Source organism: Pezoporus wallicus, unplaced genomic scaffold, assembly GCF_028554395.1.
Source record: "Pezoporus wallicus isolate ANWC-B61680 ecotype Strahan unplaced genomic scaffold, APGP_CSIRO_Pwel_v1 contig_2776, whole genome shotgun sequence".
NCBI lineage: Eukaryota > Metazoa > Chordata > Aves > Psittaciformes > Psittacidae > Pezoporus > Pezoporus wallicus.
Genome location: NW_026642992.1, coordinates 451,635 through 473,517, shown reverse-complemented (window position 1 = coordinate 473,517; position 21,883 = coordinate 451,635). Strand labels below are relative to the sequence as shown.

Here is a 21,883-nt window from a genome sequence, read left to right as displayed (position 1 = left end):
TTGAAGTAACAAGGATAGGCAGCTATGAAGCAAAGCTGACTCAATGTTATTTTTCACCAGCAGCTGGTACTTTGTTTTTATGTAGACATCTCCTTACATCACCTTTGCTGTTACAGTTCCCTGTGAACATACCAGGGTCTCAAGACTGAAATGGCACATACCATCAGCTAGGCAAAACCAGCAAAGGAATGGTGGTGGTCATGAGGAGATCATGTGCTAATGAATTTCATATTTTCAGTGGTTAGATGCTGCTGAGTGAGGATTTCAGCTGTTGACTTAGATCCCCAAGACAGGATCTAAGCAGACTTTTTGCTCAGATGGTCTTTGTATTTGACTTTGAAGAAGTCCTTTTCTCCCATACCTGAAGCTCATCTCATTATATTCACCCAGCTCTATCTGTGGGAAAAGGAATCCAAAGATTTGATCTGAGAAAAGCAAGGGACAAATTAGGTGACATTTTTGGTTTTCACTGCCAGGTTCATTGCACTAGAAGTTAACTTAAAAATACCTGCAGCCCTCTCAAAACTTCTCTTTAGGAAACTAATTCTGTGCATAATACTGAAAATCAGAAAATATTTTAAAGTGGTTTTAAACCAGACTTTTCAGAAAACACTACATGCAGCAGATCTTTTTATTAGAGATTCTAAATAGAATCTAAATAGAATAGGAGTGCAGTTGAGAGGCTTTCCATGTTCTTTCCTCTACAGCTCTTTCTAGAAATGCATGCCCCATACAATCAATATAGGTAATTATTCTCCAAAGAGATGTAGCTTGTTTCACCTCAATTTCTAGTCCATTTAAACAAATTATATTTTCTTTATCTTTTGTGACTAGCAATTGTAGGTGGTACTTATTCATCTGATGAAGAGTGTTCCTGCTGTTGAAGATACTGGGGGCCACCTCACTTCTCCAAAGTATCATTTTGTGAGCTCAGCAAACACATCTGCATTGAAATTATAAGTAAGCTAATATGGGAAAAGACAGAATGAAATAAATATAGCAGGTAATTTTGTCTCTGACTTAGCTCCCCAAGATGATGCTCAATTGCCTCTTTCCAGATTGTATCTTTCTTATAAGATGCATTTGAACTGTCGGAGCTCCAGACCAACTTGATGTAAGCAAGCTCCATCGAAAAGCTGCACAGCTTTGCTTGCGTAACACTGTAGCCACATCTGCCTATCAAAAGGTTGTAGCCATATGTCTCCAGCCAGGGCCGGACTTTAAAACCAGACTTCTCAATTAGTATTCTGTGTGTAGTAATTTTATTTTGGGGCAAATTTAAGAGTGTGCCTAACTCTTACATGGTAACTGGGCAAAGAATTGGTTAGTGCATCTGAAGCCATGTTAATAACATCCCATTTGAAAGCACTTTCTTAGTGTCTCTCCAGCTGATGAATTAAAAAAAGAAAATTGTATGAGTCCTAAGAAAACTGCAATACATGATGTACCAACTAATTCTCAGCAAAAAGCAGTATTTGTGAAACATCTTTTACCACAATAACTGTCATAACTGCATAAAGCTTTTCTCCAGTGTATTTTTATTAGGGTTTCCTGCCATCATATCAACATACAAAACAATCAGGATGTTGACATATAGAAATGTGAAATTCACTGTACAAAGATAAGGCTCAAGTTACAGGTATATTTTCCCCTTAGTCTCCATTAAATAAAACAGTTTTTAATTCTTCCCAGAGTTGTGTTTACAAATGTTAGACAAATCACAAAATATATTTCAAGTACATACATTTTACAATATAATCCAAACACAGACAGAAATACACAATACTGTACCTACAGGTGCTCCATAATCCAAGTCCGTCATCCTCACCAATAAAATACTAGACTGCTACTCTCTTTGAATACATCCAACCATATCCTTCTGCATGTAATACGTGGTCCTGGCCTCTACATTATAGGATTCTCATGCCTTTCAGTTAAATTAGTTTGACAGACCAGAAAGTACCAGGAAGGAAGTGAAGAATTTTAAAAGGCCAGGCCTGAATATATGCACATGATTAGTAAAGGCAGGCACATGTGCACACATACACTTGCATTTAACCCTACATAAAACTTCACTGCACTGCACATTTTTTGAGCTTATGTTCTCATGCAACTCAGCTATTTTCTGATAGAGTTAAATCAAGCATAACAATACGCCTACTTTTGGAATGCTGTAATTTACAGGGACAAGACTATATTTTAGACATAGGATCTAACTTTTTTTTTTTTTTTTTGCATAATTACCAGACTTACACAGGAGCCTGTATGAAACCATGTCGCTATAGTCCAGCAGGATGACAGCTCTCACAGCCTTTACCACTTGAAATACCTTTTCTGACACATTTGTTTAGAAATAATGTGAGTAATTTCCCATTAAGGCCTAACACCTACTTTAGTTCACTCTCCATTTCTAGGCTGAATGATTATTACCTCAAGGGAAAGGAACACTTAGCTGCAAGTAGCACAAGAAGAAATACACATCAAGTAACTTATCAATAATGATTCTGGGGAAGAGACTGGCAAGGACAAACACAGTCAAGAGGAGAAAAAGTGTTTAATTTAGCATTTGTTGGTTGGGAAATGAATAGAAATCCAAAAGTTTTCAACTGAGAAAGGGAACTCCTAAGCCCTGTAACTGTTTTTTTCCTTTAAAAACTGGAGAAGATTAGAAGGTAAGGAGAAATGCTCTAAAGAAATTGCCATTTTCAAACTTGATATCTGCAAAGGCTTACATGAGAAAACCAAGCAAAACTGGCTCTCTGATCCTGAAATGAAAGGAATTTATTCAGTAGGAATTAGAGATGCAGTTACAATGTGTTAGATGCATAGCTAATAAAATAGCCTCAAATAATGTCTCCAATTCATAAATATCTAAGCAGAAGAAAGACTGTGAGGCCAAAATCAGAGTTCCCTAGTTTAAATATGAAATACCTCTGCACTAAGATGAGGTAAAGGAAGGCTAAAAGCGTTCTCTTCTTAAATACATCCTCTGTGGTATATTGGAGGGCCATCAAACATTCTCAGCACTGACAAGAATTACTTAAGCATATTCTCTAAGCTGTGTTGGAATACCTTTAGTTATACAAATCCATGTTACATGAAACAGCATTAGATCATGTAACTGGATTTGTAATAACAAGGAAAGAGGGTAAGTATATTACTGTAATATATGAAACGAAGCATATTCATATGCACAGAAAACATGTCTTAGAGATTAGTAATGACGGGCATCAAGGATTAAGATGCATCTCTTAAAGCCTTTAATAGTGAGTCAGTAGAATACTTTTATGTCAAGTGTACAGCCTAATGCTTTGCTTTCAAAAAGGAATACAAAACGTGTTCCTTTTCCTCTTTTTCTCTATAGTTTTTAAAAGTAGGTCACTCACCTGCTAATTTAAGTGAGGGCTTTGGCTTTTTTTCTTCCTACTATTATCTACTTTGATGCTATCTAAAATAATCTACATTTAGACTGAACTCACTCTTTTCCAAAATGTCTCTATCTTGTAGAGACTTTCTACAGCACTGATAATATGTAAGACAACCTGACAGCTAAGAGGAAGTACCATTACTTTCCTTTCTGCTCACTTCCATAAGCTTTACAACTGTGCCTTTCAGAAATTCTTCTGCGTACTTGGTGTCTTCTCACCTCCCCCAGGCAGCCCCTACTGAACTTGAGTGAACTTTCTATGTATTTCCCAAACCACAGTCTCTCTTTATAGACCTATATTAAACTTATTCATTCTGCAGCCACTAGTTTAAAAACAAGTCATTGCTAAAACACTAAAAACATCCCACATTCCCTTGTGCATTTTTCTTACCAACTTGTACATTTAAATAACATCCTAAGTTGTCTTTTGATAAAAAATTACCAAAATATTTTAAACACATAAAATTCTAAAAAAACAAACAGAAAAACAAACCAAAAACAAAAACCCAGCATAAACATTGCTTGTATAGGCATTGGTTAGAAGACTGCTGCACTAAGGAGTATATTCAAAACAGTTTTTCTTTCAGTTTCATTGGATTTAGTGTCATGGATTGTAAGGTTAAGGACAGCGAAACTTACTGTGAACACATCTTATATGATGTAATACATGAGCAGGAAATGCAATTAGAATAAATCTTCTTTTGGTTTACTGAAACCTGACCATAAAAGCCTGTAGCTAAACAGGAAATTTAACAATGCAAAGCGAACTTAAGAACTTGAAAAATCTATGAGTTTGGATATGAAGACGAGTATGGATATGAAAAATCTATGAGTACAGATATGAAGACATCTACTGTCTGGAACAGCTACTGTTTCCAGGGGCATTATGGAAAGCTGGCACTAACTGAAATTTTGAATATAGCCCTTAGTTTTACAATATTTATTTAAAATCTAAAAGCTGCCCAGCATGTCACAAATGAAGTTTATTTTGCAAGCCACCCACTGCCTAAGGGGGCAGTAATATTCAATATGAAACTGCTGAAACTCAGGTGTCTGACGAATTTCATGGAGAAAAGAGATTTGGAGGTCTGACTCCAAGAGAACAAGGAGGAGAGGGAACACAAACAGTAACAGTCCAAGGCCTACAAAGAGAAGTCTGGAGAAACTTTTCACAAAGGCATTCACCTCTATGTTGCCCATTAGAAAGTCACAGCTCCACCTAAGCGCTCTCCGAGCTTCTTTCAGTTCTTCCTCCTCTGCAATCAAAAATGCATTTTCATCTGCTTCCAGTTCCTCAAATGAATCTGTATCATCTTTCTCATACTCTACTCTTGGAGAGGTATCAAAGAGCATGTCAATCTCATCATCAACAGGAGTGGGCAGCAAGCTGGCGCTAGGACTGTATACCAGTTCTGAGATGGTTAAAGGTTCTTCTTTCATTTTCTCTTCCTGTTCAATGGCAAGATCAAAATTCTCCCCAGTGTCCTTAACTGGTGAGCTTGAGGTCACTGGTACTGAAATCTCATCTTCCCGCGGCAGTTGGACACCTGAAGAAAGGAGATGAAAATAGTGATCCTAAATTTTTGCCCTAAAAAAACCCCATCAAAACCCTCAGCCTTCCAATAGCATCTAACAGGGATTGGAAAGAAGATTCCACAGTCATTTTGCATATTGAAACCAGACCATACACGGTTTGTAAAAACTGGAAAAGCCTTTTGAAAAGTACCAGAGGAGAGGAACTTCTTTACAACACTGCAGTATACCAGAGCTGCTTAACTTTGTCTGATACTACTACTACTGCTAATAACAGCGTAACACAAAGGAGAAAACAGAACACCTAATTTTCTACTGGCAATCAGACTTCTAATATAAATGAATACCTAGTACATCTGAACCAGTACTATTTGATGGCTAATAATAACAACAACGACAACCCACCCTTATTTCTTTGAGGTGAATGAGGAGAAAGTGATATGGTTGGGAAGTAATAATGGCTGAGGTTGGGAATTTTTAATAGAGCACGAAATTAGAAAGAGACAGTAGATTAGCATTATAAATTCACATTAAAAGTTAAAAAGATAAAAGGAGAGGAAAGCTGAAACACAGTGTGAGGATTAGATATCACTGAAACACAATGAAAATGCTTCCTCACTTTAAAAAGCTCCCTCTCTTCATGTCGTTTTAGTTCCAGTCATCTTTCTACTCTTCATACTTACAGTCTCTTTTCCCTGTCCTTTAAATTTCTCTCTTTCCCTTACAGAAGAGTCTTTCTTAGCCTTTCTGGAATGTTTATTTCTTATGACTCCTCTCTCTGCCCAAGTTCTCTCCTTTCAAAACTCACTCCCCTTTTTCCAGTCTAATACAAACAGCAGTTAAGTCTGCACAGAAGTCTAGCTGCTTTGCAGCTACATCAACACTGCAGAGACTGCTGTTAGTTGTCAGCGGCAGGAGTGGAACAGCAAGAGTCAGGTACAGAGCTCAAACAAACTGATGGCAAAAACAGTTTTAAATTTGCCCCATGTCCAACACTCATTACCGTCATCAGATGCCACCTATGCTCAGAAGGAACAGACCATACACATTATCATGTGCAACAGTAATATATAGTAACAGTTTGTAATTCTTATTTTGTGATTTTCCACATCTCTTCATTCCTTAGTAATGGCTAATCCAATTGCAGCATACAGATAAAGATTGAGTAGGTAAAATCAATGTAATGTTACATGACTTGTCCAACAAGCAACTCAGGAAATTCACGTCAGTGTACTATTTATAATTCAAATTAGGCTAATTTTTTTATATCAGTGAAAGATCTGTAAAAGCGAACCGACACCATCAAAGATTCTTTTCAGTTTTAATGCTGCAAATATTGAGGTTCAGAGACTTTAAAACAATGCGGAACACAAGAAAATGTATTGTTAGAGAAAAGCAAGTAATCAGAAAAGCAGTACACCTCCAGTGCTAATTAGGCTAGACATAATGGTTTTCAGTGTGAAGTAAATGAGTCTCAGCAAGCTCTATGAAAGTTTTCTATTAAAAGATGGAAAATATACAAAAAAAATAAACAAAAGGCCCATTATGTTTGTATTGAGATGAGGAAAATAAAGCATGACTTGAACCTTAAGATGCATCACTGCTCTGTAGACATATAACACAGGACAAAAATGGAAAAGCAAAAATCCGTATCATAAAGACAGCTACAATATAGGAAAATACACAATTTAGATCATTTTGGATCATAATTCTAAGCTACAATTTTAAATAGTAACTCCATTGTAACTGACCAAAATTCTGCAAAGAATCTCACTTTGAAATCAGAAGCCTTTTCACATATTTTCTTGATAATGTCACTGATTTTTAGGTACTATTCACTCCACTGAGATTATTAACTTTGTTGCTGAAACCTGATTTCCTTCTATTTGACTGGATAGAAAAATAATATTCTTGTGTCACTGGCTAATGATCATTAAACCAGCAGCAGACACGACTACATTTCAGTAAAATTGGGTGATACAAACCCTACCCTGGACTTCCTCAATGTTACAAATTTTGCATTTCTTGAATGACAAGGTCTTACCACCTCAACTTTAAATTTCTATTTTTGATTTTTTTTTCCTTTTTGTTATCTACCATAACTACCATGCTCAGGACAGGATGTACCCATGATAATCTCAGTTTCATAACTGATACCAGATCTCTGAACTACCAGGCCAGCAGACCTGCCCTAGGCCAGACACTGGCACATGATCGCATTTCTGCCAGATCCCAAAATACTCAGTATTTGCAGAAAAATCTGCCAATACAAAGTTAAACGAGCATATCAATATTTTGTGAAAAAGGGCTCCTCCACTAGGAGTCACTTGTTACGACATTTCTTCATGGAAATACGTAACATAATAGCCTGTTGTATGTCAGAGTGCCTGACAGTAACCACAAAATCCTCTATGCGACCTCTGCAGCTCTGTTAGCATGCTCTCCACACACTCAAAAAGGCTAAGTAAGGCACTTGCTAAGTTATCCCAGACTTCCCAAAAATTGGGTGAGCAATGACTTTTTAATATCTGGTAACTTTAAAATCATACTGAACTTGAAACGCCAGTAAATACAAGATAGACTATGCAACATATTACAGATACTTCTAAAATGCATTAAAAATTACAGAAAACCTGCACACTAACTTACTTACATTTAATCACTCCTTGAATAAGCTAGTTTGGTCCTTACCTGACAAGACAACTCCCTGGATCCCCTTCCTAGAGTATGCTTTTATGTGTCATGTTACATTCATTACAGAAAACCTCTTCATTACAGAATATAATGCTCGAGAAGCGCTTCCCTACCCCCCTTCAGTAGAGCGCATTAACCATCAAAATTAACTTTTCCTTTTAAGTCTTCAAAATGGCCCCAACACATCTCTTGCTCTGTAATTTGCTTCTTGTTCTCTAAGAGATACACTGGCCCCACCTCCAGGTGTGGTTTCACATTCTGGCTAAATCAACCAAAAAGACCGTTTCTCCTCTGAATAAGCCACCTAGTAAAGCTAAACTTGGAAGACAACTGTTTTTCTTCATGGGTTAGTTCTCTGGTGTTTTTTCTTCCTGAAATGGGTTGACAGATGTTTTTGCAAAGCCAGCACATTAGCAGGGAGTGCTCCTTTCACTGGGACTTAGCCAGCAGATCTGCATAGATAATTAAACCTTGTCATCAATAAAATGCAAATGTCTCCTTATTAGCTTAATTTGACTGGCCAGCTAACAATCCCTTGCCTCAAGTACTCTGTCCTTTTCTATCACAGCCATTTTAGACATTCAACCTATTTCAGCATGAAACACATTTTGTGCTGGAATTTATTGTCTACACCAGTCTTTGCCATTAACAAACATATCTGCAACAGTTATCAAGAGGAGGATAGAAACTGATTGAAAGTAGATACAACAGTGTAGGACCACTAAGAGGTGAGAAGAGATTTGGGTGGATCTTTCTCCTGAGCATGGTGTAATAGCAGGTAATGCTGGATCATCAAACCATACTCTGAGTCGTTTGAGGATGCACTCATGCTATCTTAAAACATAAAAGCCAAAATTCTTAAACTCCAGAGCACAACATTAAGCATCTACACGTATCTTTAAATTTACAAGGACTACAATCTGATTTTCAAATGTGCTTTTCACCTTCCCTTGAGTAAAAGGTAAGTTGATCCACTTGCTCGGGGCACTTCAATATGGATTAAAGGACCTAATTTTAACCCCCCAAATTTGAGAATCCTGGCTGTAGGCTTATCTATACCTGCTTAGATGCAAGGTCAGTAACATATCTTCATCATGTTTCTCATCATAAAGAGGACAGCTGCAGCTATTGCAGAGAAAGGTCACCCCAATTTATGATTCTTGAGCCTCCTCTCCTTCTCCAGAGTAAATTCAAACATGCATAAAATACATAGTGAACATAAATGAGAAAGATCACATTAACTTTCATTAAAACTGTATTTTTCTCAAGTAACTGGCAAACTTTTAACTTTGTGATTAACCTGTAGACAGAAGGCAAGAGAGGAACCCTTTCAGATCAGGGGTTTTAAAAATGAAATGTGTCAAAGTTCCAAAGCATACATTAACTTTATAGTCCCCTACGTAGTTTGAGCAGATAATAAGAATTTTCAACTTATGTTTTGTTAAAACATATTAAATCAAAGTAATTGCATTTTACATCAGCCATACACAAGTATAAATAAATAATGTTTTAATTTAAAAAACTGAAAACAGAATGGGCACTAGCTGCTGATGCAAGCTCATTTGATATTAAAATATATATATTATATATAATTTATATATATATATATACAAAGCTGTTCTTTTCATTTTTTCCTATGCGCTATAGCACCACAACATTTCTAAGTGAATTATGGAGGAAACAATTAGATATTAACCCTAGTCAATGTAAGTCCACAACAAAGTTCCAGTCATGTTGCAATATACAGATAAGTGTGGTTTGAAAGGACATGAGTGTATCTTCATTATGGAACATATAATTTACGATGCTTATGCAGGCATATGAATATCACATTAAAGCACCAAAATTCAAATCACTCTGCAGTACAATAAATATTCCAGTGATCCAAATTTAAGAAAGGAACAAGTTTTTCAGATTATTTACTTTTTGGACAGCCTTCAAGGAAGTCAGCTATCTGAAGCAATACAACCAGGTTGAAACAAAATGAAAAGATCCCCAGTACCTTCCAATGAAAAAAGAGAACATAAAAGCTAAAGCAAGTCAAAAGCCAATGTCCTTCAATTACTCTACAACACTGGTGCAAATCCTTTACTCCTATCCATACATAACAATTATTTTGCTACCACCCTTATAGGAATAATGTTTAATCTTTTAGGCTATATTTTGAAATGCCTACTATTTCTTTAGTAATAATCAAAATTTGTATTGTGTTTAGATTTAAAGCACAATGACTTGAGTATTAAATTATATTTAATCAAGAAGAACTTTGTTTCATTCTTCATTTTATATTTTTACAGGCGCTTACATTCCACAGGTCAGAATCTTTTAACACGTATTATCGGAATATCAAATAAACAAGCTCAATTTTATTTCTTATGTTATACACCCCTAGCAAAAATTTGCTACACTTTTCTGGCAACTGGTCAAAATTTACAGAGACAGACAGTTTTCATTATGCTAGCCAAAACTCAGTACTTCCTTTCCACCAAGTACTGGGATTGCTCCAAACTTCTAACTTGTCACAGCAGATAGGAACATGAACAGCTTAATAAAACATGACTTTACAGCGTTCATCTGCTGCGAACATGAATGTGCAAGAGGTCTGACATAAAGATTGTCAGCTGCTAGTGTTTCTAAAGATGCCAAAACCAGCAGCTGAGGATTAGCTGGATGAAGGGCAGCCCCAGCTCTGCCATTCTTGAGAAGATTCAGTTGCTGGAAATATAGCCCCCAGAAAAATGTATTCTCTGCTTATTTAAAAATTCAGTTCACATGCTGTCTGGTGGCCAGATACACTGCATACAGCTTTACTGTATTGCAAACACAACTACACACCTGTAAAGGCTTTGTATAGTGGAGAAAGAAAAAGAGTGAGCATTTCCTTCTCTTAAAAAGAGATCTGAAAAAATAGACATGGTCTAAAAAGAGCAGTGCTTGGAATACTTCATGCACATGTGTAAACTGTGTATGCAGTGGCCAGCCAACTGCAATTAGGACAGTTCCTTCCCATCCCTTTTACTACTTCCACTAGAAATACTGTGTATTAATTCGCTTATTTTCAACGTGGATAAAACTTATTTGTGCTATGAACAGAGTGATCTTTCAGAGGGGAGAGAGTGACTTTCTCACATGAGCAAAGTGCTCACATGTCACAAAGAAGACGCAGGAAAGATAAACAGAATCTAGAATTGCAGTAGACTCAAATATTACCCTTCACAGGATCTATATCAAAATAGAATCTACGTCACAGTCAGATGTGTAGCCCTCAGAAGTAGGAGGCCATAGTTCTGTACCTTACTCACATCCTGTACCCACATGTCCTGGGTTCAGCAGTAGCAGTCATTTTTCTCTTTCTTGGTAGCTGGTGCAGTGCTGTGTTTTGAGTTTCAGCCTGGGAACAGAGCTGATAACAATGATGTTTTGGTTTGGCCAAGGACTTTGTGAGCCTCATGCTCTGCCAGGGAGGACGGGAAGCCGGGAGGAAGCAGAGACAGGACACCTGACCCAAACAGACCAAAGAGGTATTCCATACCACAGCACGTCATGCCCAGGATGTAACTGGGAGTGCCCCGGAAGGGCTGGGAGACTGCAGGGTTGGAGGAGGTATCGGTCGGTGCTTGGTCGGGTTGGGGGGCACGAGTTATCAGTCAGCTGGTGCTGAGGTGTTGTATTCTCTTCCCTTGTTATTTCCATTATCATTGTTATTACTGGTGGTAGCAGTAGTGATCTGTGTTATACCTTAGTTACTAAACTGTTCTTATCTCAACCCGTGGGAGTTGCATTCTTTTGATTCTCCTCTCCATCCCTCCGGGAGTAGGGGGAGGAAAAGAAGGGGGGGGGGGGGGGGGGGGGGGGGAAGTGAGTGAACGAGTTGCCTGACTGGGTTTAAACCACGAGACCACAGAAGACACCTGTTCTAGCTTTGCCAAGGAGAATAAATTAATGACAGTTTATAGTAACTCCTTTTTAGGTAGTGGCCTGGCTTTCGACCTAGCCCTTCCCATTTGTTTTACAAGAACTTCTAGAAGGGGGCAAAGTCCTGTCACAGCTGCCAGCTCACATCTGTTGCTAACAGTGTGACTCTGTGATGTTACAAATTGCCCCCCAACAGCATTCAGCTAATGTCACAGCTAGTGCAGCCATTAGTACAGCTAGTACAGCCATTAGGATGCCACCCCACTTTTAACACCCTGCAAAGTGCACCTAACTCCTGGATGCTCAGGAGTCTGTCTCTAGCCTCCCTCTGACCTGGAAGAAGCCCACCCCACTATTGCTGACCTCCTTCCAGAACTAGGATTAAGCAGTGAAAAGGCTGAAGAGAGTAACAGGAAGAGAATTGAGTGTCATGGCAGCAGGAATGAGAAGGCAAGGTACATCTGTCAACAGCTCAGAGAAATCAGAGGAGCTGATGAAGGGACTGCAGCGAGTCAGTGTCTAGCACCAGGCCAAAGAGAGCAAGGCTGAAAATAACTGGGCATTGATGTGAAAGCTTGGCACCAAAGGAAAGGACAAGCTGCTCATTTCAGCATCTCCACTCATCTTGGGGTGAGCCCTCCCAGTGCAAGTCAGCATTGTTCTGAAGTGGCAGCAACCACAACAGGGTTTTCCCAAGGAGTTATGCTCCCTGCTGTGAGTTTTGCACAAGCTAACTTCAGCCCTTAGGTTTCATATCATATCATGCTGATATACAGGCTTAATGCACTCCAAAAGGAGTAACATCCTACAAACAGTACTACAAAATCAAGAGTTTTAAGAATCGATGTAGCCCCAATTCACAAATCTGCTACTAGACTGGTGTCATCTTAGAATCATAGAATCACCTGTGTCGGAAAAGGTCTTTAAGATTATCAAGACCAACCCTAACCCCAGGACTGCCAAGTATCTATTGTATCTATTTGGAGCAAACATTTAACCTCAGAGGTGTAAGAATACAAAATATGTAAATACTAATGCTTTTTCAATATTGTTCTCTATTTTTGAATCAAGGGAATTGCTTTCTAGTAAACAATATAGTTTTCATGAAGCAAAAGCAAACAGGAGCTGCTGCTGCTAAGAGGTAAATCACTGCAAGAAACAGGTACTCCCACAGCTATTGTGCTTACTGTTTTCTGATTTTCAGGAGCCAAAAGTCTGAGAATATTCTGGTCTTTGCCACATTCTCAGTTAATTCTTCTGTAAATACTCATTTCTAAAATGAAGATTCAATACAAAGGCATAGTTTTGTATAGGTGCATGGAAACTGAAATCTGTCAACCACATATGCAAAAACACCAAAACTAAACAGTACCACAGAAAGCATGGAGAAACAGTTTTTGAAATGTCTTAATACTGTAAGGAAACAGAGACATACAGATTGAGAGAGGGACCAATCCATCTTTGGCAAAGGGATTCGGTATAAAAACAAGGAAAAAAAAACAAACCCCACAAACCAACTTTGTTTTGGTTGCTATCCAAAGCAATATTGAATACTTTTTGCTCCTTGGGTTGCACACTCTTATATCTAATGAAAAACAGATCCAGATTAGACTCCTTTCCCCACTGCACCCCAGTACTATTATTCAGGATATTAAATTATTCAGTCTCCAGAAAAATAAAACCAACAAAGTTATGACCTGCAACCCACTCAGCTGCAGTAAAACACTTAACTGTATCCACTACTGTATTCAGCTGACATTCAAAAGATGCTACCAACCTATCTGCTAATTTAAGAACTATTTAGTTTTGACAGAAATTATCACAGTTTCAAAGTATTTCTCCACCTTAGTCCAAGAAAACTACAAGGGCAAAATTTGAGTCACTCATTTTTCAGCAATTAACAAAAAAATCCACAATTTACAAGATACTTCAATAAATGTCATTTAAGTTTTGTCTCATTCATTCCCCATTTGCAACTCTGCTCCTGTCAGTAATTCGTCCTTATTCACTGCTGTACCTGATGTAATATTGTCATTTGCAGGATAGTTCCTTTCCAAGAGACCATTATTGGCATAAAAGATATGAGAGGAGAGAGGGGAGAAAGGTTTGAGTAAAATAAACGTAAATTTACCAGCCCTTCTGGCTGTGATCTTGGAGCCATGCCGCAGTAATCGAATGCACACTTCCTTGTTGCAGTGGTTAACCATCCGCAAATGAATGCTTCTCTTGGTTTGGATTTTTACAAGACATTTCACCATTTTGACTATCAATTCCTCTTCTCAAAGTCTTCTAAAGGCTCTACCCATACCAGCTTTGACCTTTCACTGGGTTCCCACTGAGTTTTAAGAGACTAACACAAGTCAGTCTCAATGAATCAAATGACACGGTTCTAACACAGCCAACAAAAATATCCCAGCGGGGAACAGAATGAGAGGTTATTTTTAAACATTTCCAAATGCCTCATAACATACAATACAAATTTCCACAGCATCCATCTCAGTTAGCAGTTGCTAGCATAACAGCTGAACCACGGACACAAGCATAAAAATATCCAAGGCATCAAAACATAGCACCATGAAACAAAAGGCCAGTATTTAGGATCTGTTTTTCAAAGCACAAAATGACACTGTGGCCATTATTTTTCTAAAGAGCTTCAATTTAGCTACTGATGTCAGTTCCCCACTGCTGCCTGGAAAATAATCACATAAAACACATAGATTCAAAAGGAAAAATCCTATGCTGTGCTTACAAACCTTAGTCACAAGGAAACCAGTAAGATGAAACCTAAAATCAAAGCTGATCTGCCTGTGTATGAACAAAAGAAGGAAATTCCTAAGTCTGGGAAAAATGTGTCTCTGCATATGTGCTCCAGTTCCCACTTGTGGACAACTATGAGACACATTTTGTATACACCAGAAAGAAGTGATCTTCAGAAGGCTGGGCACCTTCCCTGTCACAGTTCTGCAGAGATATGCAGGCTCCTAAAAAAGGCATGACGCACATAAACTGGCTGATAGCTTGCTCCAGCTGGAATCTGGAATACAACCACGTGCACAGATTCAAATTGTCCTAGTGGGAAAGGAACTTTTACTGGCCCCACTGAAACCACAGAAAAGAGATAAACTGGAAGGAGTGAGCATGTGGGGAGCCAGTCTCTCACTTCCCAGAATCCCTGCCTTTAGTATTTATGACATGTGTGCCATCTGAGCGTTCATTATCTGACATCCTTGTTTCCTCTGCACCATAAAATCAATGATGTGCAATATGACTATGTGGGAAAAAAGGGGGCAGGGGAGAGAGTCCTGAAAAAGATGTATTTTACATAAAGAGATTTCTCTCATGATAAACATCTGCTTCAACCGAGCTTTGGGAAGAGTCTTTACAGTGGTTCCTCTGCCCTGCCTAGCCCCCAGAATATGAAATTGCAATAGTGCTCCTTTTTACACATTCCCCTGCAGGGAGAACTCTCCTCTTCTTCCTTTCCTTCTCTGCAAGCACTCTCAGGAAAGATCAAGTGCCCCTTTGCTTCCTATCTCCATTTTGTCACCGCTTCAAAAGTAAGATTCTGTCTGCTTTTCTCATCTTCATTCTAACAACTGTTGTAACAGCCAAAAGAGAATTATTAAAATCTCACTTAAAAGTATTGAATATTCACTTTTTACACAGTTACAAGAACTGGAAAGCACCAATTCCTACAAAAGCCTAACCACCACCATGTTCAATACGCAAAAGACAGTCTAATCAAGGACAGAAGTGTAACCTGGACAAGGCTGTGAGTGATTTCCAACAGGAGGACATTCATGTTGATAAACAAACATTTATCATTCATGTTTCATCTGACCATGACCACGCAAAACAGAAATGACTGTGAGATGTCAAGTCACTGCCCACAAAGCATGCATACAACTGAGATCTGTGTTGAAACCTTGCAGCCCTCTGTTGCTACCAATAACTCTCAGCAAATAAGGCACAGGCTTTATCTCCTGAGAGAAAGAAGAGTGCATGATTTGACATTAGCAGCATATTCTGGGTAATGGTTTGAAGATGTTTTTCCGCAAAGATTTGCAAGACAAGAAGCCTGCTTCTCTCCTCCACTGCTGCCCAGAACATTCTGTGTGAAGAAGAGAGCCAGCAAGGCAAAGTTTCCTCTCAGTAGCTAATTGGTTTTCCAGCTCTTATCACTCTCCCCCTTCCTAATTTGCTACTTTATATAATACACAGCTGATGACTCCTGGTGGTAACTGTGGCAGAGAGACCATTGCCATTTGTGAGAAGGTAGAAAACAGCAGATGCCTAGGTAGCACCTGTTAAAACCAGGAAGTATGGTTCATGAAAGCAAAACCAGTCGCCTCCCAAAAACAGAAAGCTAAAACTGAAAAACACTCCTCAAAACTAGCATCTTTCCATCACAAAGAGAAAAATTCTGTTCAAGAATAACAATTTCAATGTATTTGTGAAAAGGAGGTAAATCACCTCTCCAGATTTTAGAGGTATCTTATTAAGGTGATGGGGGCAATGTTGTTTAGTTTGTGACAAAAGTAGTGATCTTATTTTGTAGATGCACGGCATGGTAAACACCTAGAAATCTGAGAATTTGTAACTAAGCTACAAAGGAAAGCTGGGAGAGCTATTTGTTGCCAGCACTAGTATTGTTATCTTGAAGCAAAAGGTTTGTTTGTTAAAAAAGTTGTTTTCAGACATTGTAGGGCTCAATTATATGGTTTGAGACTGTAAATCCAAGTTTGTTGAATACAGACACGGGGATGCACCCAGTGATGTTAAAACCTCCTGAGGCCAGAGTCCCAAAAGCTTGCACTACAAAGTGTGCAGTAGCAAGACCAGATTTCATTCCATAAATGGAATAATGATCCATAAATGGGAGAATGATCTTAACATTTTAAACTACCAAAAACTAGTAGAAAATTACATTACATTCAACCTGTCCTACAGATGCTCACTTTGGCCTCTACTAAATTTAATGGAATATTAACAGAATATTAGAACAAATTATTTATCTCTACACACCAGAGAAATCTAAAAATGGAACTGGTATTTTATTTAGAAAAGTCACTAAAAAATCTGATGAACTCCTACATTTACAGTGTTTGTTGTTATACACCCCCTCACCCCCCCCCCAGCCCCCCATGTACAATCAGCTAACAGGAGTATTGCTGCTGCTAATTTCACAGGGAAAAACTATTTGATGCTACATGATACAAGATGTTTCATGACTTTCTCTAATGTATTAAGATAAACTGTCTCATATACAGCAGGTGTGATTTAAAAAATATGATTGTTGACAAGCTGTGTATTAGTTCTAACCAGAGACACAGTCAGGGCTAAACAATTTTCTTTTTCCAATAAAAATTAAGTGCAACAACACTGAGCTGTGCCCAGGGAAAACAGTGAAATTGATTACCTGTAATACTCTCCTTGCTCTACAGACATGACATGTGAACAGGTACTTATTATTATTTTGCTAGCTTTTTTTTTAATATTTGTTCATATTATTATTCTTACATGGCAAATTTTTCATGTGTTGTTGCCTCAGCTATACACATAAAAGATCCATATGCCTCTACTCTACAACCAAAGCTTACACAGGTGAGAAGTCACACACAGACACACATCTAGTCTGGTAGTAGCTGCTGTGTGTTCATACATGCTTTTAAGATGCAACAAAGACTCTGCAGTGTAGATGAAATGTCATTCATGCCAATTAATTGTTGTTAATGCAATATTTCTTACATTTGAGTGACACACAAAAATAAGTTTGCTAAAGGATAAGAGCTCTTTGTACACAACTCAGATGCACAAGCATACAATTTCATAAGAAAAACAAATTCTTAAAAGATCAATGAGGACATCAATTTTCTTTTTTCTCAGATACAGTACAAGGTAGATCAATTAACAGAACTACTGAAGCATGCTACTTTCCCTTTGGTTGCTCCAAAGGCAAAAGTCAATGTTAACAGGAAAATAATTCATGTATGAAACCTGAGCACACAGGTTTAGTAAGTTGAGTTTCCATCACTTTGTTAAACCCACATTAATATCCTGTGACTCTAGAGGTGTGGTTTTGCCTTTTTTTTAATTATTTTATTTTTTAGTTGGACTATTCAAATACCTGAAGCCCTAATAGTATCTGGTGCTGGAAAATCCAGACAATGATCTACCACCTGCAAAACAACTGCCAAGTGATCAGAACAGGCAATAATCTGCCTCACCAAATTAGATGGTGAAAGAAAGCAGCCATACAATTCTTACACCAATACAAAAAAAAAAAAAAATACAATGCTTTCAATTGCATATGGAATAATACCATGCAAAGGACCTAACAGGACCAACTGGAAGGGTCTAATTTTGCCATCTGTGACAAAGATGAATTTTGCAATCACACTTGTGGATACACTTAAAACTTCTTTAGGTAGGTGCCTCCTGAAGAATATCTTTTAGGTTCAAAATCTAGAAGTGACCTTCCCAACCACATCTGACAATGACCCATGTAAAATCTAATTCTCAGAATAACCTCCTACACACGACAGTACTTTTATGATTGCATCTTTACAATACCATGATTCTTTCTTCTGGAGACAGAATGGACATTAGTGCAAAACAAGTCAGTAACAAGCAGTGTGAGAGCCTGAAGAATCTTAAGCTGTAGCAACAAAGGACTGAGAGATGACCTACAAAACCTAAAGCACAAGGACTTGAGACTAGTTGAGACTAGTTTTTTAATTTGATAAAATATGTATTTGCTGATGGCCAATCTCTTAGGTAAGTTAAGTTACATAATTATAATTTAAAACAGGAATAAAAGCACATGGAGGTAAGAATACCAATTCAAATCTGGGAGCTTAAATTAGTAACTGAACACCTGTGTATGGCCTCTAAGTGCAGACTGAAGATTTACCTCTTGAAAAACAAGACACCAATAGACAAACTCAGGATATTTATGCTTGCCATTCTAATAAAAAATAAAATGCCATTACTTGTTTTCAAATCCTCTTATGTAAGTGTCAAATGCTAAAGTAACTATTACTGTGATATCACAGGCATCTAAAATCTTTCTTCCCACAAACAATGGTCATTTATGAGCATACCCTTTCTTACATGTCTGCAAAACCACTGGACAATTTGTGCTTTTTTGCAGAATAGCTTCACTTCAGCATGATAGCCATAGTAGATTTATAAAACAGAATTTCATATGAGCTCCACCTGCTTTTATTTTCCATCTGAAAGGATTATCCTAAGGAGAACAAGGCAGGCTGAAGATGCTAAAACACCCCTTCAGACTCTGCCATTGCCATCTTTTTATGGCTTTGTCCCCTAGCAACTGGCAAGTAATTGGCACAAAATCATGTGACAGTTTTTGTTAGTTGAGTTTCATACCACGCAGGTTCAGCCAACTCAGAGTTCATCTCTCCAGAAGTTTCAGGAAGAAGAAGTATTTACTCAAGACACTGAGGCCACCATGGTTTTGGCCATATATTTTGTTCATAACACATAAAGACAATTTAAAATTAAGAACAAGTAAGTATTACTCAGTTAAAAGACAAAGCTGTGCATTCTCCTGAGTCTGCCTAAGGTATGCATATCTGATAGTACCATTATAGCCAGCCCTGCTAATATGTTGCTTGGGCCCACCGACACAGCACAGTGCAGAATTCTATGAAGGTCCTGGCCACATGAGCAGCTGGAACACTGATATGCAAGCAGCAGCACCTTGCAGAAATATCAGCATTGGTCCTGGAAGCTGCATTAGCCAACCCACACAGTGAAGGGAAATCTGACATAGGTAGGGCTACACCATACTCTCAATAGCATTGGCAGGCCTTCTATCTCAGGCCCAGACATTTAGAGAGATGCCAAGGATCTTCATGTGTAGCACACTAAAAACAGTTTCCCAACGCAGTTCAGTCAGGCCCAGGGCTAGCTGCCTCCTTTCTCCCTACTCCTGTTCTTGCCTTTGGCCTTGCACAAGACTTTGCCTGATCTTCTTTGGTAAGCCACTTAGAGGTTGAGCCAGGAGTAGTGGGACATGGTACAGTTAGGAGTTTGGGGGGGGAGTGTTTGGTTGGTTGGTATTTTTCATTGGTTTGTTTGGGTTTTTTTTTTCCTTTTAACTCCTCCCAGTTCCCTCTGAGGTGATTAGTGCTAGTGCAAGGGAGAAGACGGGAATCACAGAAGTGGATTGACTGCACGTAAGGAAGCGAGTGTCAGAGAGCTGTGAGATCAGTTCACACTGCAATTTGGTAATATAGCCAAGTTCACTACAGGAAAATACTGTAAGAGAGCTAAATACTGTTAATGCGGCAGCTGGTAGTATTTAACTATGCCGTGAGGATGATCAGGGGACTGGAGCACCTCCCTTATGAAGACAGGCTGAGGAAGTTGGGGCTGTTCAGCCTGGAGAAGAGAAGGCTGCATGGAGACCGCATAGCAGCCTTCCAGTATCTGAAGGGGGCCTATAGGGATGCTGGGGAGGGACTCTTCATTAGGGACTGTAGTGATAGGACAAGGGGTAATGGGTTAAAACTTAAACAGGGGAAGTTTAGGTTGGATATAAGAAGGAAATTCTTTCCTGTTAGGGTGGTGAGGCACTGGAATAGGTTGCCTCGGGAGGTTGTGAATGCTCCATCCCTGGCAGTGTTCAAGACCAGGTTGGATGAAGCCTTGGGTGATATGATTTAGCGTAAGGTGTCCCTGCCCACAGCAGGGGGGGTGGAACTACATGATCTTAAGGTCCTTTGCAACCCTAATGATTCTATGATTCTATAACATTCTACAGGAAACCCATCAGCAAATGTTTCTGTTAAATTGTAGTAGTAATAACAATTTTAAAAGAAACGTGACTTTCAAACTTATGTAATACACATTTGAAACCAACACTCTCTGCTGAGCATATAGCAACAAGTCAGCAGTTTCCAAAAATTAGTATCATTGCTTACAGCTGTAAGTGTGGCAAAGCAGTCTTACAAGCAGCAAGCTGTTGTTACTCTGAGGTTGTAGCAACTGCCTAGCAGGAACACAGTGTTGGTATTTTGCTGCCAGAAAGCAAATGATCAGATACAGGTATTGCACAGCAGAGGAAAACAAGTAATTGTTAAAATTTACTGCATGTTATGCAGCTCCTACTAGTAATTACACAGACAAGCTAACTACGTAACTAGATAATTCACCGTGTTCTTACTACATTCAGTGTTGAAACTCAAGTAAGAACACTGCTGTTAGGTTTTGTTTGGTTGGCTTCCTTTTTTCATTAGGAAGAATGCAGTTTTCCTCATTTAAGATGGCTAAGATGTTCATATCATTCTTTGTAATGGCTGGATCTCAAAAAGATAGGTGTTGAATGGGATTTTTAGAATATCAAGGAATAGACAAATACATGGAAAACCTTGTTCTACAAAATACATTCAAGCTGATCTTCCAATAACATCCCTTTTGTCAACGACATTAAATTAGCAGAGAATCTTTCCTTCATGACATTCAAATAACATCCCTTTTTGTCAATGGAATTAAATTAGCAGAGGGTTTTTCGTAACATTAGAACAGAAAGAATCTAAAAGTAAAGGGAAGCAAGAAAAACAACGCACCTACCAGTAAACTGCCAATTTTTACTCCTGAGTAACTGCAGTCAGTATTTAGTAAAATGGTGCTATGCTGAGATTACTTATTTCCTGCTAAGCTCCTTTCACCTGATAATCTAAAAAAAGATTCTAAAACTGAAAGCTTAACAGCAGTAACTTTCCCCACAATGTATCTTGCATGAGGCTCGTTCCTTATGCTAGGGATCATTTCTCAGTATGATGTACAGAGGTTTAATAGTGGACTTCTAATAAAAATTACTAGAAATTTTCCATATCCCTGAGCCAGTAACATACCTTTTTCCATATGTTTTATAACAAATACTGGTAGTGTTTGGCATGAATCAGGTAAGTGACTCACCTTCGTCTAAAGGAGCCTCTTCCTCCTCACAGGGAGAAGGAAGGAGAGGTTGTAGAGGTTCCATGTTGATTATGAGTTGCTTGTTCCAGGAGGGAGAGCTGTGACTCTGGGTAATGCTGGTTCTAAAAGAATGAGAAAAACAGCATCAGCTTATTCGCAAGGAAGCAACTGAAGTCCAATATGTGTCATCTTAGAATCATTTTGCATAAATTACACTAGGCCTTGAGCTACCATAACAAGCTTTGCATGCTGAACACTGCTTTAAACCATGTTATGCTGAACTCTCGGCAGATATAAATCTTTCAATATCTGAAGTGTAAGATGGTTTTGTGCTGGTTTACTTCCTTTTACACAGCCTGACTCCTC

At 38.4% G+C, this 21,883-nt stretch overlaps 1 protein-coding gene across 5 annotated transcripts in view; it reads right to left on the bottom strand.

The window, feature by feature from the left end:
• Positions 1-4,270: 4,270 nt before the first annotated feature.
• The window catches only part of FRMD3 (FERM domain containing 3), a 132,506-nt gene continuing 114,893 nt past the window's right edge, over positions 4,271-21,883 (bottom strand). For all 5 annotated transcript variants that reach the window (XM_057396498.1, XM_057396502.1, XM_057396499.1 and 2 more), the window contains 2 exons: positions 21,518-21,639; positions 4,271-4,974 (listed from right to left, as the gene is read on the bottom strand). In XM_057396498.1, the coding sequence (XP_057252481.1) occupies positions 4,379-4,974; positions 21,518-21,639 (718 nt within the window). In that variant the 3' untranslated portion in view covers positions 4,271-4,378. The remainder of the gene's footprint in view (positions 4,975-21,517; positions 21,640-21,883) is intronic.